At 43.5% G+C, this 16,847-nt stretch overlaps 1 protein-coding gene across 8 annotated transcripts in view; it reads left to right on the forward strand.

The window, feature by feature from the left end:
• Window positions 1-16,847, forward strand: part of LOC103012669 (protocadherin gamma-C4) — a 167,725-nt gene that overhangs the window by 13,388 nt on the left and 137,490 nt on the right. The window contains exons 1-2 of one of the 8 annotated variants that reach the window (XR_009007251.1): window positions 1,865-4,489; window positions 11,469-11,583. The exons of 3 other annotated variants lie outside the window; for them this stretch is intronic. Coding sequence is in view for 4 of the 5 variants with exons in the window: in XM_057541582.1 (XP_057397565.1) it covers window positions 2,066-4,489; window positions 9,135-9,401 (2,691 nt within the window). In the remaining variant the exon portion in view is untranslated. Of the gene's footprint in view, window positions 1-1,864; window positions 4,490-9,003; window positions 11,584-13,280; window positions 15,896-16,847 lie in introns of those variants that run through there. 4 more of the 8 variants (XM_057541582.1, XM_028161841.2, XM_057541577.1 and 1 more) reach the window with 4 other exon arrangements.

Here is a 16,847-nt window from a genome sequence, read left to right on the forward strand (position 1 = left end):
ATAGTGCATCATTATTTTTGGTCCTTGTTCATTGTTCTAGTGGTGGTAGTGGGAGAGGAGGTATATTGGATGGGTGGAGATTGGTCCCTTGATTGCTCAGTAGTCTTGGCAGTTATCTAATTACTACTCAATTTGTACTCCTGGCATTTCTATATGGTCAACAAATCCTGCTAAAGATAGCTTTTTCTTGGATGTCACCACTCTTAGTAATAACACTGCCCTTACTTAGTTGATGTGTAATACTCCTTTATTTCAAGATTGTAAATGTATTGACAGTTCTTTCTGCCTAAGTTAATGTTCATCTTCGTCAAATACATTCTAGTTGTTTATCTTTTTTTCTGCGATGTGTATTTTAATATAGCCTTCCAATAATTCTCTTAGCACTTTTTTGCCTTGTCACATGCAGCAAAGACTGCCAGGTTTTACATTTGAATCACTAACTTTGGGTCTTTTTTCCCACTTCAAAATCTGTCAAGAATAATGTTCTTGACCATTCTTAAATAATTTATTTTTATACCCTTTCTACTTTGTCACTAGTATAGTAAGGAATGTAACAAACATTTTTTGTATGCAGAGCCTTTTCCATATTACTTTTTTTAGTATAGGTTTCTGAGAAGTGAGTCAAATTTTTTCAAAATATTTTATTTTACCTCCCAATCCCCAGCAATTTGTGAGTCTTTTGAGGATTGTGAAAAATACCTTTAATCTATTCTCCAAATTCTGAGAATTTTAAAACTCTGAATAGTTAATGGACTTTTGTGTCTGGTCAAAATTTATGAGTAATTTCTAGAAACTAATTATTATGTGAGTAATAATCTAAAGAACTGAGTACTTGCTGCTTTATTTCAGGTTTTCTCAGATTAGTAAATTACTCTAAGTATTCATGAATAAGAAAACTATGAAACATGCAATGATTATATACAATTACTCAAATATTTCCTTTTACTGGTTATTTCTAAAATCAAAACTAAAGTAAACTTATATATAATAGTAAGATAATACCTTCTGGATGTGTCCTAATGTGGAAAAGATCACTGAAACATCATTTCCTCTTTACAGTGCTTCAGTTTAACTTTTCTGTCTTCTTACCTTTATTATTTCCTTTTAAGATCGGTTATTTACCCATCGTTTTAGGTTTTGCAGCTGCATTAATGACTCATTCGTTAAGCATTGAAAAACTATTTCAGTATATACTCTAGGAAAGGTGCTGTTCTAGAGTGAGGACTCACTGTGAACATGATCATCACAGATATAACCTGTGGCCTAGAATCTTCTTATATAAAATTAATGAGCAAATGTCCTTCCCAAACCTATTATCATATTTGCCAAGCCCATCTGCACAGGGGTAAGACTAACTCTTTGAACAGTAGATATTTTCTTACAAGGGAATTGAAAATTTGCTCCAGATTCTAAAGGGTCAACCCATGTGAGAAAACTTGTTTCTGCATAGGTTGGGACTGGAGCCCAGACCTGTCTTTTCATCCATTTATTCTTTCAGTCTTCAAGTATAACCTTGTTCCTGGGAGGGATAAATATGTCCCTTATGCAATACACAGTAGTGAAATTGGGCTATGAGAATAAATAATGCAAAAACTTAAAAAGAGGTAGAAAAATTCTTACCAAAAAAAAAATTGTCTCTGAAAAAATAAATTATTTTATAAGTCTTATTGTACAGGAATCTTTGGATCACTTCTGGATTTTCATTGCAAATTGAACAGCAGGTGTTTGACTTTTATCATTTTGGGGAAAATAGATTAGGGGAAAGAAATGGTGTACACAAGTGATACTTTATTTACCAAGAATAGACTGCAGTAACAGGTTAGGACTCTGAGTGTCGCTGTTCACCAATCGGGGGAAGAAAAGAACCAGGAAATTAATCCAAACCACAAGATTTCTGCATCACAAAGCACTAGCTCTGGGGCTTTAGAAAGCTTCGAACTGGACCCCCGAGAGCGCCAACATCCAACGGTGAAAGCACATTATCTTGGACCCTGAAGATCCTTGGGATCCTCAGGCCTCCACCAAGGGGACACCCAAGAGCAAGCTATTCCGCCGCGGGGCTGTAATGGCGGCTTCTCCTTATTGCCCAGACTGCAGCCGGCTGATCGGGATCTGCGTTCTCTTGGGGGCCCTGTGGGAAATCCGGGCCGAACATATCCTCTACTCGGTGCCTGAGGAGCTGGAGAACGGCTCCTTCGTGGGCAACATAGCCAAGGACCTGGGGCTGGAGCCCCGGGAGCTGGCGGAGCGCGGAGTCCGCATCGTCTCCAGAGGTAGGACGCAGCTTTTTGCTCTGAACCCGCGAAGCGGCAGCTTGGTCACTGCGGGCAGGATAGACCGGGAGGAGCTCTGTGACAGATCTCCAAAGTGTGTAGTAAACCTGGAGATTCTCCTAGAGGACAAAGTGAAGATTTTTGGAGTAGAAGTGGAAATAATCGATGTTAATGATAACGCGCCCAACTTTGGGGCAGAGCAAAGGGAAATAAAAGTAGCTGAAAGTGAAAATCCTGGGACAAGATTTCCTCTTCCTGAAGCTTTTGATCCGGATATAGGGATAAACTCTCTGCAGGGTTACCAGCTCAGCTCGAATGGTCACTTCTCCCTGGATGTGCAAAGCGGAGCTGATGGGATTAAGTACCCTGAGCTTGTGCTGGAGCGAGCCCTGGACCGCGAGGAAGAGGCGGTTCACCACCTCGTTCTCACCGCCTTCGACGGAGGCGACCGGGTTCACTCTGGCACTACCAGGATTCATGTAACACTTGTGGATACCAACGACAATGCCCCAGTATTCACTCAGCCCGAGTACCATGTGAGTGTACGGGAGAACGTGCCAGTGGGCTCCAGGCTACTCACAGTAAAAGCCACTGATCCAGATGAAGGAGCCAATGGAGAAGTCACATATTCTTTCCGGAAAGTAAGAGATAAAATATCCCAGCTATTCCAGTTGAATTCTCTGACTGGGGACATAACAATATTGGGGGATCTAGATTATGAGGACTCTGGGTTCTATGATATAGATGTAGAAGCCCATGATGGGCCTGGTCTCCGAGCCAGAAGTAAGATACTGGTGACAATTCTGGATGTAAATGACAATGCTCCAGAAGTCACAGTTACATCTCTCACCAGCTCTATTCAAGAAACTTCTTCCCCAGGCACAGTAATTGCACTTTTCAATGTGCATGACAGTGATTCAGGAGAGAATGGCCTTGTCACGTGTTCTATTCCAGATAATCTGCCATTCACACTTGAAAAGACCTTTGGAAATTATCATCGGTTGTTGACCCACAGGACTCTGGATAGGGAAGAAGTCTCAGAATATAACATCACTGTAACTGCCACTGACCACGGAACTCCACCACTGTCTACAGAAACACACATCTCACTGAATGTGGCAGACGTCAATGACAACCCACCTGCCTTCCCTCAAGCTTCCTACTTGGCCTACATTCCAGAAAACAATCCTAGGGGAGCTTCTATCTTCTCTGTGACCGCCCATGACCCTGACAGTAACGAGAACTCAAGGGTCACTTACTCTCTGGCTGAGGACACGCTGCAGGGGGCGCCTCTCTCCTCCTATGTCTCTATCAATTCTGACACAGGTGTATTGTATGCTCTGCGCTCCTTTGACTATGAACAGGTTAGAGACCTGCAGCTCCTTGTGACAGCCAGCGACAGCGGGGACCCTCCACTCAGCAGCAACGTGTCTCTGAGCATATTCGTGCTGGACCAGAACGACAACACACCTGAGATTCTGTACCCCGCCCTCCCCACCGACGGTTCCACCGGTGTGGAGCTGGCACCCCGCTCTGCAGAGCCTGGCTACCTGGTGACCAAGGTGGTGGCTGTGGACAGAGACTCGGGCCAGAACGCCTGGCTGTTCTACCGCCTGCTCAAGGCCAGCGATCCAGGACTCTTCGCGGTGGGGCTGCACACGGGCGAGGTGCGCACAGCGCGGGCCCTGCTGGACAGAGACGCGCTCAAGCAGAGCCTGGTGGTGGCGGTCCAGGACCACGGCCAGCCCCCTCTCTCGGCCACCGTCACGCTCACGGTGGCCGTGGCTGACAGCATCCCAGACGTCCTGACTGACCTAGGCAGCCTGAAGCCCTCAGCGGACCCTAATGACTCGGGCCTCACGCTGTACCTGGTGGTGGCGGTGGCCGCGGTCTCCTGCGTCTTCCTCGCATTTATCATCGTGCTGCTGGCGCTCAGACTGCGGCGTTGGCACATGTCGCGTCTGCTCCAGGCTTCAGGCAGCAGGTTGGCCAGCGTGCCCGCCTCCCACTTTGTGGGCGTGGACGGGGTGCGGGCTTTCCTGCAGACCTATTCCCACGAGGTCTCGCTCACCGCGGACTCGCGGAGGAGTCACGTGATCTTCCCGCAGGCCAACTACGCGGACACGCTCATCAGTCAGGAGAGCTGTGAGAAAAGTGGGCCTCTCCTGATATCTCAAGATTTACTTGAAAGAAAAGGAGAACCCAGTCTTCAACAGGTGAGTCAGATCTTGCCGCACTGAAACGTAGGCAGAGAGCTGCATAAATGTCTCCAATTACATATAAAAGACACTTCTTTTTTAGTATTCTTTAAAGTGCTTTAAAGTGGAAGGGCAGATGATCCTTCAATAATGATCAATAACAGTTAACTACACCTAGCAGTTATTGATTACTTATCCTTTGTAATCTTCATTCAGTTATAGTGTCAGCAGCAATTTCTTAACTTTATACTTCTAACCCTCTCACGTCTTTATTTTTTTATTATTTTTAAACATCTTTATTGGAGTATAATTGCTTTACAATGGTGTGTTAGTTTCTGCTTTATAACAAAGTGGATCACCTATACATATACATATATCCCCATATCTCCTCCCCCTTGCGTCTCCCTCCTACCCTCCCTATCCCACCCCTCTTGGTGGTCACTAAGCACTGAGCTGATCCCCCTGTGCTATTCGGCTGCTTCCCACTAGCTATCTATTTTACATTTGGTAGTATACATAAGTCCATGACACTCTCTCACTTCGTCCCAGCTTACCCTTCCTCCTCCCCATGTCCTCAAATCCATTCTCTACGTCTGTGTCTTTATTCCTGTCCTGCCTCTAGGTTCTTCATAACCTTTTTTTTTTGAGTCCATATATATGTGTTAGCATACAGTATTTATTTTTCTCTTTCTGACTTACTTCACTCTGTATGACAGACTCTAGGTCCATCCACCTCACTACAAATAACTCAATTTCGTTTCCTTTTATGGCTGAGTAATATTCCATTGTATATATGTGCCACATCTTCTTTATCCATTCATCTGTCGATGGACACTTAGGTTGCTTCCATGTCCTGGCTATTGTAAATAGAGCTGCAATGAACATTGTCATACATGACTCTTTTTGAATTATGGTTTTCTCAGGTTATATGCCCAGTAGTGGGATTGCCGGGTCATATGGAATTTCTATTTTTAGTTTTTTAAGGAACCTCCACACTGTTCTCCATAATGGCTGTATCAATTTACATTCCCACAAACAGTGCAAGAAGGCTCCCTTTTCTCCACACCCTTTCCAGCATTTATTGTTTGTAGATTTTTTGATGATGGCCATTCTGACTGGTGTGAGATGATACCTCATTGTAGTTCTGATTTGCATTTCTCTAATGATGTGTGATGTTGAGCATCCTTTCATGTGTTTGTTGGCAATCTGTATATCTTCTTTGGAGAAATGTCTATTTAGGTTTTCTGCCCATTTTTGGATTGGGTTGCTTTGATTTTTTGATACTGAGCTGCATAAGCTGCTTGTATATTTTGGAGATTAATCCTTTGTCAGTTGCTTTGTTTGCAAATATTTTTCCCATTCTGAGGGTTATCTTTTCATCTTGTTTATGGTTTCCTTTGCTGTGCAAAAGCTTTTACGATTCATTAGGTCCCATTTGTTTATTTTTGTTTTTATTTCCATTTCTCTAGGAGGTGGGTCAAAAAGGATCTTGCTGTGATTTATGTCATAGAGTTCTCTGCCTATGTTTTCCTCTAGAGTTTTATAGTGTCTGGCCTTACATTTAGGTCTTTATTCCATTTTGAGTTTATTTTTGTGTATGGTATTAGGGAGTGTTCTAATTTCATTCTTTTACATGTGGCTGTCCAGTTTTCCCAGCACCACTTATTGAAGAGGCTGTCTTTTCTCCATTGTATATTCTTGCCTCCTTTATCAAAAATAAGGTGACCATATGTGTGTGGGTTTATCTCTGGGCTTTCTATACTGTTCCATTGATCTATATTTCTGTTATTGTGCCAGTACCATACTGTCTTGATTACTGTAGCCTTGTAGTATAGTCTGAAGTCAGGGAGCCTGATTCCCCCAGCTCCATTTTTCGTTCTCAAGATTGCTTTGGCTATTCGGGGTCTTTTGTGTTTCCATACAAATTGTGAAATTTTTTGTTCTAGTTCTGTGAAAAATGCCGTTGGTAGTTTGATAGGGGTTGCACTGAATCTGTAGATTGCTTTGGGTAGTATACTCATTTTCACAATGTTGATTCTTCCAATCCAAGAACATGGTATATTTCTCCAACTATTTGTATCATCTTTAATTTCTTTCATCAGTGTCTTATAGTTTTCTGCATACAGGTCTTTTGTCTCCTTAGGTAGGTTTATTCCTAGGTATTTTATTCTTTTTGTTGCAGTGGTAAATGGGAGTGTTTCCTTAATTTCTCTTTCAGATTTTTCATCATTAGTGTATAGGAATGCAAGAGATTTCTGTGCATTAACTTTGTATCCTGCTACTTTACCAAATTCATTGATTAGCTCTAGTAGTTTTCTGGTAGCATCTTTTAGTATTCTCTATGTATAATATCATGTCATCTGCAAACAGTGACAGCTTTACTTCTTCTTTTCCAATTTGGATTCCTTTTATTTCTTTTTCTTCTCTGATTGCTGCCTCTCACGTCTTTAAAACCATTTTCCTTTAAGCATTACTGAAAGGATAGATTAGAATTGTGAAATAGGAGGCAATTGTATATATTTATATTAAAGTATTCTCCCTTATGAAGCTGTTGTTGTGTCTGGATTGAGTATTTTAAAATTTCCTCTTTCTACACCCTAATGTACTTTGCTTGAAATTTACTTTTCTTTCCTTTGGGATAGGTATTTTCCATTATGATTAAACAATGGCAATTTATAAATATTAGGGAATATACTTAACATTTAGATATAACTTTAACAGGGATAGTTTCTCAACTGGATTGGTACATTTCATATATTGTGTTGCTGCAGTTTGTGAGATGCACCAACGGTGACTATGTGTGATTCCTTTGGTGCACTTCTGTGATTACCAAAAATATTGCGCATTTAATTTCACTCATATTTAATAGGTTGCAGGAGTGATTTTAATAATTTCTAAATTACCTATTATGGTATCACTATGAGACCCTTTTCGATTTCTAAGGAAAACATAACTTTTAAAAATCTTTCCTTTTTCATCTTGGGAGCCTCTTATACAGGTTGGATGACTTAGATTCTAAACTGATATGATTTATGCTATTTAGTAAGAATGTCTCAGCCCTGGTCCCAAAAATTGCTCATAGGTATCTCTGTCACCGTTGGGCTCTGGGATGATCTGACTTGGGGAAAATATTCATGAACGTCTAGGACTGCAAAAATTAGTGAACTTTGGATACCTGGAAATTGTAGCGATAGTTTGTGGACTATGCCTCAATTCAGCTTAAGAAGGAGAGTTTTAGTTTCTAAATGCCTTTGTCTTCATGGGAAATTGTGGTGCAATACATAGAGTAAAACAGGAATGTGGTATGATACAACTAGCTGGCATGAGGAGAGGAAAGAGAAAACAATAAATGAATATAGAGAAACAAATCGTATCTGAGGATAGATCATTTAAAATGCTGAAGCTTTAAAATATAATTTGGAAATATCAATTGTCTTGAAACTGTGACAGACATATTTGGATGCTGGCATTAAGAATACATTCCAGAATCAGAGTGATATATATATTTTTAAATGCCTAGGAGGGCAGTAGATAATTTATAACTAATATCACATGGAAAATACATTTTTGTTTGGGTGGACACTGGGTTTCTTTTAGAAAGTAATATTTCTGGTTAAATATATTGTTGCACAATTATATTATGGGCTACTACATAGCTATAAGAAATAAAAAATGGGAAACCTTTTTATGTACTGTTAGAATATGTTATCTTCAAGATATAATGAGTGATATATACACTACTATGTATAAAATAGGTAACTAATGAGAACCTACTGTACAGCACAGGGAACTCTACTCAGTGCTTGGTGGGGACCTAAATGAGAAGAAAATCAAAAATAGAGGGGATATATGTGTACGTATAGCTGATTCACTTTGCTGTACAGCAGAAACTAACACAACATTGTAAAGCAACTATACTCCAATAAAAATGAATTTAATAAAATAAAACGCACCAAAGTCTTATAGCTCAGATTTCAAGGAAACGCAATAGAAGTTTCCTCAAATTTGATAACAATCAAAAAATTACATTTTATTACTAACAAATGGTTGAGAATTTGAAAGAAACCTCTGCAAACTGTCAAAAAATAAAAAGCAAATTTCCATCAATTAAAAAAATATATATAATGAGTGAAAAAAGCAAGATGAAGAACATTATATATTGTATACTTCCTTTTGTGTCTAAAACCGGGGGAGAATATTTTAAAAAATCCGCTGAACTATACAAAACATACTAATGGAATGATACACAAAAAACATAGCACTCATTTCTCCTGGGAGAAATATGTTGTTGAAAGCATAGAGGGAGAGCCTATAAAATATGCCATATGTGCCTTTTGAATTTCGAACTGTATGAATGTATGCCTATTTAAAAACAAATAAATACTCCTTGTAAATCCCCCCCCCCCAAAAAAGAGAAAAAAAATAGTTCCTTGCAAAACATTTACAAGACATTAGTGCAGTTTCTGGGGAAAACCTCTGGGCGTCGCTGTAGGTCAAAAGAAGGGAGAGAAGATAATCAGAGACGCATTTGGGAACCTCTGAAAGGGTAACTTCCTGCTCAAACAAACCACACAGGGGAGGCCAGTACAGGTTTGGATAGAGGAAACGAAAGCAGGAAAAGTGACCCTACCGCGGATTTTGCTTATTCCTCCTCCCGACCAAGGAGCAGAGCAGCAGCGGAGGGAGACAGGATGAGGCCGAGCGCAGAGAGGAGCGGCCGAGCGCGGTGGCGGCAGGTACTGTTGCCCTTCCTGCTGTCTTTGTTCCGCGGGGCTCTCCCAGACCAAATTCGCTACTCAATTCCCGAGGAGCTGGCCAAGAATTCGGTGGTAGGAAACCTCGCCAAGGATCTGGGGCTCAGTGTCCGGGACTTGCCGGCCCGGAAGTTGCGGGTTACCGCAGAGAAGGAATATTTCATTGTAAACCCTGAAAGCGGGGACTTACTTGTGAGTGATAGAATAGACCGAGAGCAGATTTGTGGGAAGAAGCCTCTGTGCATTCTGGATTTCGATACTGTCGCTGAAAACCCACTAAATATTTTCCATGTATCAGTAATAGTGCAGGATATAAATGACAACACTCCGCTATTCAAACAGAGTAAGATTGACTTAAAAATTGGAGAATCCACTAAGCCAGGTAAAACATTTCCACTAGACCCGGCGCTGGATTCGGATGCTGGTCCTAATTCACTGCAAAGGTACAGCCTTAATGAAAATGAGCACTTTGATCTCACAGAGAAACAGACTCCAGATGGACGTAAATATCCTGAGTTGATTCTGAAACATTCTCTGGACAGAGAAGAGCAGAATTTTCATCATCTGGTCCTGACAGCTGTAGACGGTGGGGACCCACCCCAAAGTGGCACCACCCAGATCCAAATACAAGTCACAGATGCCAACGATAATGCCCCAGTGTTCAGCCAAGATGTGTACAGGGTCAGCCTGCAAGAGGGCGTGCCCCCTGGCTTCTTAGTGCTTCAACTGACAGCCACCGACCAGGACGAGGGCGTCAACGCAGAGATCATCTACTCCTTTCATAATGTGGATGAACAAGTGGAACAATTTTTTAACTTAGACATAAGAACAGGAGAAATCACGACAAAGGATTATTTTGATTTTGAAATCGCTAATAGTTACACTCTCACTATAGAAGCGAAAGATCCTGGAGATCTAGCAGCCCATTGCAGTGTCCAAGTCGAAATTCTCGATGAAAATGATTGTGCACCGGAAGTGATTGTGACTTCAATATTTACTCCCCTACCAGAGGATTCACCACCAGGAACAGTGATCGCCTTGATAAAAACAAGAGACAGAGACTCTGGAGAAAATGGAGAAGTTTACTGCCAAATCTTGGGAAAGGCCGAGTTTATATTGAAATCTTACTCGAAGAACTATTACAAGCTAGTGACAGACAGGACCCTGGACCGGGAGGAGATCCCAGAATACAACGTCACTATAATGGCCACCGACAGAGGCAAGCAGCCCCTCTCCTCTAGTATAAGCATCACTCTGCGCCTCGCAGATGTCAACGACAACGCTCCAGTTTTCCACCAGGCCTCCTACGTGGCCCACGTGGCAGAAAACAACCCGCCCGGCGCCTCCATCGCCCAAGTTAGCGCTTCAGATCCAGACTTGGGGCCCAACGGCCACGTCTCCTACTCCATCGTGGCCAGCGACCTGGAGCCGCGCGCGCTGTCGTCCTACGTGTCCGTGAGCGCGCAGAGCGGCGTGGTGTTCGCGCAGCGCGCCTTCGACCACGAGCAGCTGCGCGCCTTCGAGCTGACGCTGCAGGCCCGCGACCACGGCTCGCCCGCGCTCAGCGCCAACGTGAGCCTGCGCGTGCTGGTGGGCGACCGCAACGACAACGCGCCCAGGGTGCTGTACCCGGCGCTGGGACCCGACGGCTCGGCGCTCTTCGACACGGTGCCGCGCGCCGCGCAGCCCGGCTACCTGGTCACCAAGGTGGTGGCGGTGGACGCCGACTCTGGACACAACGCCTGGCTGTCCTACCACGTGCTGCAGGCCAGCGAGCCCGGACTCTTCAGCGTGGGACTGCGCACGGGCGAGGTGCGCACGGCGCGGGCCCTGGGCGACAGGGACGCGGCCCGCCAGCGCCTGCTGGTTGCTGTGCGCGATGGGGGACAGCCGCCCCTCTCGGCCACCGCCACGCTGCTCCTGGTTTTCGCGGACAGCCTGCAGGAGGCGCTGCCGGACCTCAGTGACCACTCTGAGCCCACTGATCCCCAGGCTGAGCTGCAGTTTTACCTGGTGGTGGCCTTGGCCTTGATCTCGGTGCTCTTCCTCCTGGCAGTGATTCTGGCGGTCGCCCTACACCTTCGTCGCTCCTCCAGCCCCGCTGCCTGGAGCTGCTTTCAGCCTGGTCTGAGTTCCAAGTCTGGACCCGTGGTTCTCCCCAACTACAGTGAGGGAACATTGCCCTATTCCTACAATCTGTGTGTTGCCTCACAATCAGCTAAGGCAGAATTTAATTTTCTCAGCGTCACCCCAGAAATGGCTCCCCCTCGGGATCTCCTCTGCGAAGATGCCTCTTGGGTGCCAAGTAGTAATCCTGGAGATGCTGGGGTCCCATTTGCCTCAGGTACTATTTTAAAGGTGAGCTTTAATTTAATTCACTTTTTTACCTTGCGGTTTCAATGTTTCTTAACAAATCACCTAACCCGAGTAGAAGTCTTCAATTCATATTTTATTGTTTTGTGGGTAGAATTTAGGTGGTTTTCCGCCTTAAATATCTTAATCATATTTAAACAAATCTTTGACATAGGTTTTCTATCTGACAGGTGAGATTTATTTATCATAGTTACAAGCTTTTACTTCATAAGATACTTCTTTTTCTTCCTCATCTTTACATTCCTTCCCTCTGAAAGTTTATTACTGTTGAGACCTTAAGTTATTCCTTTTTCCTTCAGGGTCTTTATATTAGTTTTATTAATTTTAGTTGTACTTCCTCTTAGAATTATAGTACTTAAGAGTAAAGAGAGCTCCCCATCTCACTAGTTTGGGAAACTGGGAACCAAAGAAAGGAAGAATTTTACTCAATGTCATGGCCTGTCAACAGCAGAGCATGGGTAGGACTGACATGAGCACCAGCACTCTTCGTATCTTTACAAGCTAAGTGTCTTAGGATCCCGGATCTATTTTAAAAGGTTGTGAAAAGTTTGAGGTATGCAGTGTCTGCTATTAAGAGTGTGTTTAATAAATGGGAGAAATCTTTCTCTCTCAGGCACAATAACAAATTGCTCTTGTGAAAAATTGTACATTGAGAAAAATTTTGCAACCCATTCTCACATTGTTTCCTTAAAACTTTATTTTTTGAATTTTCTAGGTATAGATGTAAAACATCTTTATTTTCTTTATTTTCCTATGAAGGTGTCATTAAGTAAAATTTTCTTCTCTCAATGGACTCTCTATAATGTCCACTTTTTTTTCTTTTTAGTCATGAGGCATTTCTTTTTCTGCTACCATATAAAGGTGATAACATTAAATATCTGTCTTAACATAGAAAGGCCACTCACTGCCTGCTCAATAAGTATCTGGACTTGTTTTTCTGTAAGGGTGATGAACTAAAGCCCTTTCTGCCATAGTCACTCTACTGATTTTCCCCAGGTGTCTGTAACTGTAAAACATCTAACTCCAATTTAGACATGGTAATAGGAAAATATAAATAATGCATAGTTAATCCGACTCAAACTCTCAGTCTGATATAGTGTACCTGCCATGTTCTTAGTGTGAAAATCTTGAAACTTTCTTGAAGACCTCACAAGTAACAAAAAGCAAAAAAAAAAAAAAAAAGTCCCTTTATTTCTTCTGCATATGACAGCTAATGCAATTTGCATAATTCAGTAGGCTTTTTTTCAAAGGTCTACTGAGAGCTAGAATTGTTTTCTTGACATTCTTATGTACAAATGGGCATGTTTTCATAAATATATCCTAATTTAAAAATGAAATCTTAAAACCTGCAAAAGAATTCTGATGTCCTAATTAAATGGACTCAATATAGGTAAGAGGTAAATAAAGGGCATAGTCTCAATGGCACAGTAAATTAAACTTTTCTAAAGAAGTAAAAAATAATCTAATAATTATATTAATCTCAGAATTAATCTTGTGGAAGTCTTTTGCTATTTTAGAATTAAATCTTATTTAAATATAAGGAATGTCATGTGGTAATATATTAAGGATACAGAAAATTATTAGAAATAAAATATAATTAAACATATTTGAAATCAAAACAGAATTGGTGTAGTAACTAGTTAGGACTCTGAGCGTCGCTGTTCACCAAAGTGGGAAAGAAGCTGCCGCTGATGCGATCAGACTCTGTTCCTTCCGCACTAAGCACGCGCAGACCAGACAAGCTTCTGGGAAAAGCCGCCCACCCGCGCCCCTCTCCCATTTCCGCAAGGGAATGTGTTCCCCTTGGCTTTAGATAAGTAAGGAAACAGCAGGTTGGAACCAGGACTAAGAGAAAACTGGTCGGAGAGAGGCAATGGCGGATCCACTGAGGGGTTGGGGCTGCAGAGAGCTGTTCCTGCTCTCCATGCTGCTGGGGACGCTGTGGGGAGCCGGGGCCGGGCAGATCCGCTACTCGGTGCCAGAGGAGCTGGATAAAGGCTCCTTCGTGGGTAACATCGCCAAGGAGCTCGGGCTGGATTCCTGGGAGCTGGCGGAGCGGGGAGTCCGCATCGTCTCCAGAGGTAGGACGCAGCTCTTTGCTCTGAACCCGCGAAGCGGCAGCTTGGTCACCGCAGGCAGGATAGACCGCGAGGAGCTCTGCGCTCAGAGCGCGCGGTGTCTGGTGAGTTTTAACGTCTTGGTTGAGAATAAAATGAAAATGTATGGGGTAGAAGTAGAAATAATCGATATTAATGATAACTTCCCGCGTTTCCGGGATGAGGAAGTAAAAGTAAAAGTTAATGAAAATGCGGCTGTGGGAACGCGGTTAGTACTTCCCTTTGCTCGAGATGCCGATGTGGGTGTGAACTCCCTCCAGAGTTACCAGCTCAGCTCCAATATGCACTTCTCTTTGGCCGAGAAAAGCGACACAGATGGACAGAAATATCCAGAGCTGGTACTGGAACAGCCGTTGGACCGAGAGAAAGTAGCTGTTCAGGACCTCCTACTCACAGCTTTAGATGGTGGAGACCCCATACTCTCTGGTACCACGCACATCCGCGTGATGGTCCTCGATGCAAACGATAACGCGCCCCTGTTCACTCAATCCGAGTACAGAGTGAGTGTTCCAGAGAACATAGCTCTCGGCACTCGGCTGCTCACACTAACCGCCACGGATCCAGATGAGGGAATAAATGGGAAATTGACCTACTCTTTTCACAATGAAGAAGACAAAATTTCAGAGACTTTCCAACTTGATTCCAACTTGGGTGAAATCTCAACTCTGCAATCACTGGATTACGAAGAATCCAGATTCTATCACATGGAAGTGGTAGCTCAGGATGGAGGTGCTCTTCTTGCCAGCGCTAAGGTACTAATCACAGTTCAGGACGTGAATGACAATGTGCCTGAAGTGATCCTCACCTCTCTTGCCAGTTCCGTCTCTGAAGACTGTCTTCCCGGAACGATAATTGCTCTGTTTAGCGTACATGATGGTGATTCTGGAGAGAATGGTGAGATTGCATGTTCTATTCCCAGGAACTTGCCTTTTAAATTGGAAAAGTCAGTTGATAATTACTATCACTTACTGACAACAAGAGCCCTGGACAGAGAAGAGATCTCAGATTACAACATCACAGTAACTGTCACTGACTGTGGAAATCCACCACTGTCTACAGAAAACCACATCTCCCTGAAAGTGACAGACATCAATGACAACCCTCCCGTTTTCCCTCACACCTTATACTACACCTACATCCCAGAAAACAACCCCAGAGGCATCTCGATCTTCTCTGTGAACGCCCATGACTCCGACAGCGGCAACAACGCCCAGGTCACTTACTCTTTGGTTGAGAACAAATTTCAGGGAACGCCTCTATCATCCTGTGTCTCCATCAACTCTGACACTGGAGTCCTGTATGCACTGTACTCTTTCGACTATGAGCAGGTTAGAGAACTGCAGCTGTGGGTGATGGCCAGTGACAATGGAGACCCTCCACTCAGCAGCAACGTGTCACTGAGCCTGTTCATCCTGGACCAGAACGACAACGCACCTGAAATTCTGTACCCCACCCTCCCCACTGACGGTTCCACCGGTGTGGAGTTGGCACCCCGCTCTGCAGAGCCCGGATACCTGGTGACCAAGGTGGTGGCTGTGGACAGAGACTCAGGCCAGAACGCCTGGCTGTCCTACCGCCTACGCAAGGCCAGCGATCCAGGACTCTTTGCGGTGGGGCTGCACACGGGCGAGGTGCGCACAGCGCGGGCCCTGCTGGACAGAGACGCGCTCAAGCAGAGCCTGGTGGTGGCGGTCCAGGACCACGGCCAGCCCCCTCTCTCGGCCACCGTCACGCTCACGGTGGCTGTGGCTGATAGCATCCCAGATGTGCTGGCGGACTTGGGCAGCCTCAAACCCTCCGCCGACCCTGACGACTCGAGCCTCACGCTCTACCTAGTGGTGGCGGTGGCCGCGGTCTCCTGCGTCTTCCTCGCATTTGTCATCGCGCTGCTGGCGCTCAGACTGCGGCGCTGGCACACGTCGCGTGTGCTCCAGGCTTCCCTCAGTGGGTTGGCTAGCGCGCCCGCCTCTCACTTTGTGGGCGTGGACGGGGTGCGGGCTTTCCTGCAGACCTATTCCCACGAGGTCTCGCTCACCGCGGACTCGCGGAGGAGCCACGTGATCTTCCCGCAGCCCAACTACGCGGACACGCTCATCAGCCAGGAGAGCTGTGAGAAAAGCGAGCCTCTCCTGATATCTGAGAAGATAAACGCAAAGGAAACAGAGCTAGGAGTTGTTCGGGTGAGTTTTCTTTTTTCTGTACCTATGCTTGGAGCATTTTCTTCATTTTTTTCCATCATTTTTCTGCCCCATTCAAAATCGGTTAAGTACGTAAATAGTGAATCATTATTTGCTTTATTTACAGATTAACTTGATTTGATCATTGATGCTTTCTCCATTTGTTTTCAAATTATATTTTGGTTTTAATTTCTTTTTTCTATAATATGTGGATATTTTAGAAACTATAGCTGATATCCATAGGCTTAAGTGAAACAAGTATTTTAAAAGAAAGTGGTTATACATAATCATTGTATCCTAAGGCTTTGTTAATAGAAGAGTTGTTTGATTAGAACATCCAAATTGTTAGATGTAATGTTCTCTTTGAATATTTGCCTAAACACCAATAGCACATATGTTTTGGAAAAAGTATTGTGCAGTATTGGTATTTTAGTACCTGCTGTTTTTGTAAGGGTACTAATAATTTGCATAAATCGGTGGAAGAATATAGAGAACTTCTGCGTGATCAATATCAGAAAGACAAATTAAATATATAGTGATGATAATATCTGTGGCATTCTGAAATCTGGAAAGTTTGGGTTAACCCATGTAATAATTGGACATGTGTAATTGTTTAGAGAAGAAATCAAAGGATCCTTTGAATTATGCTTTAGAATAAATTCTGTGATGCAGTTTAAAATCTCCAAATAATTAGATACCAGTTCATTAAATACATATATACCCTACACCTGGCATCTTCTGGTTACACATAACCCCTCCACTTTTCAGAATTAATATCGACCTGAATGTTTGCATTTCTGCAAGTGCAGCTACAATTCTGCTTTATTAGAAGAGTTTAAGATTTGTATTTGGAAAATCAATTTAACTGATGAAATAAAGTAAGGCAGGACAAGAAAACTTAAGGATAAAATTCTCTGTGTTTGTTTGGGCCTCCTCCCTCCCTAATGTGCAGTGT

This window comes from Balaenoptera acutorostrata, chromosome 2, assembly GCF_949987535.1.
Source record: "Balaenoptera acutorostrata chromosome 2, mBalAcu1.1, whole genome shotgun sequence".
NCBI lineage: Eukaryota > Metazoa > Chordata > Mammalia > Artiodactyla > Balaenopteridae > Balaenoptera > Balaenoptera acutorostrata.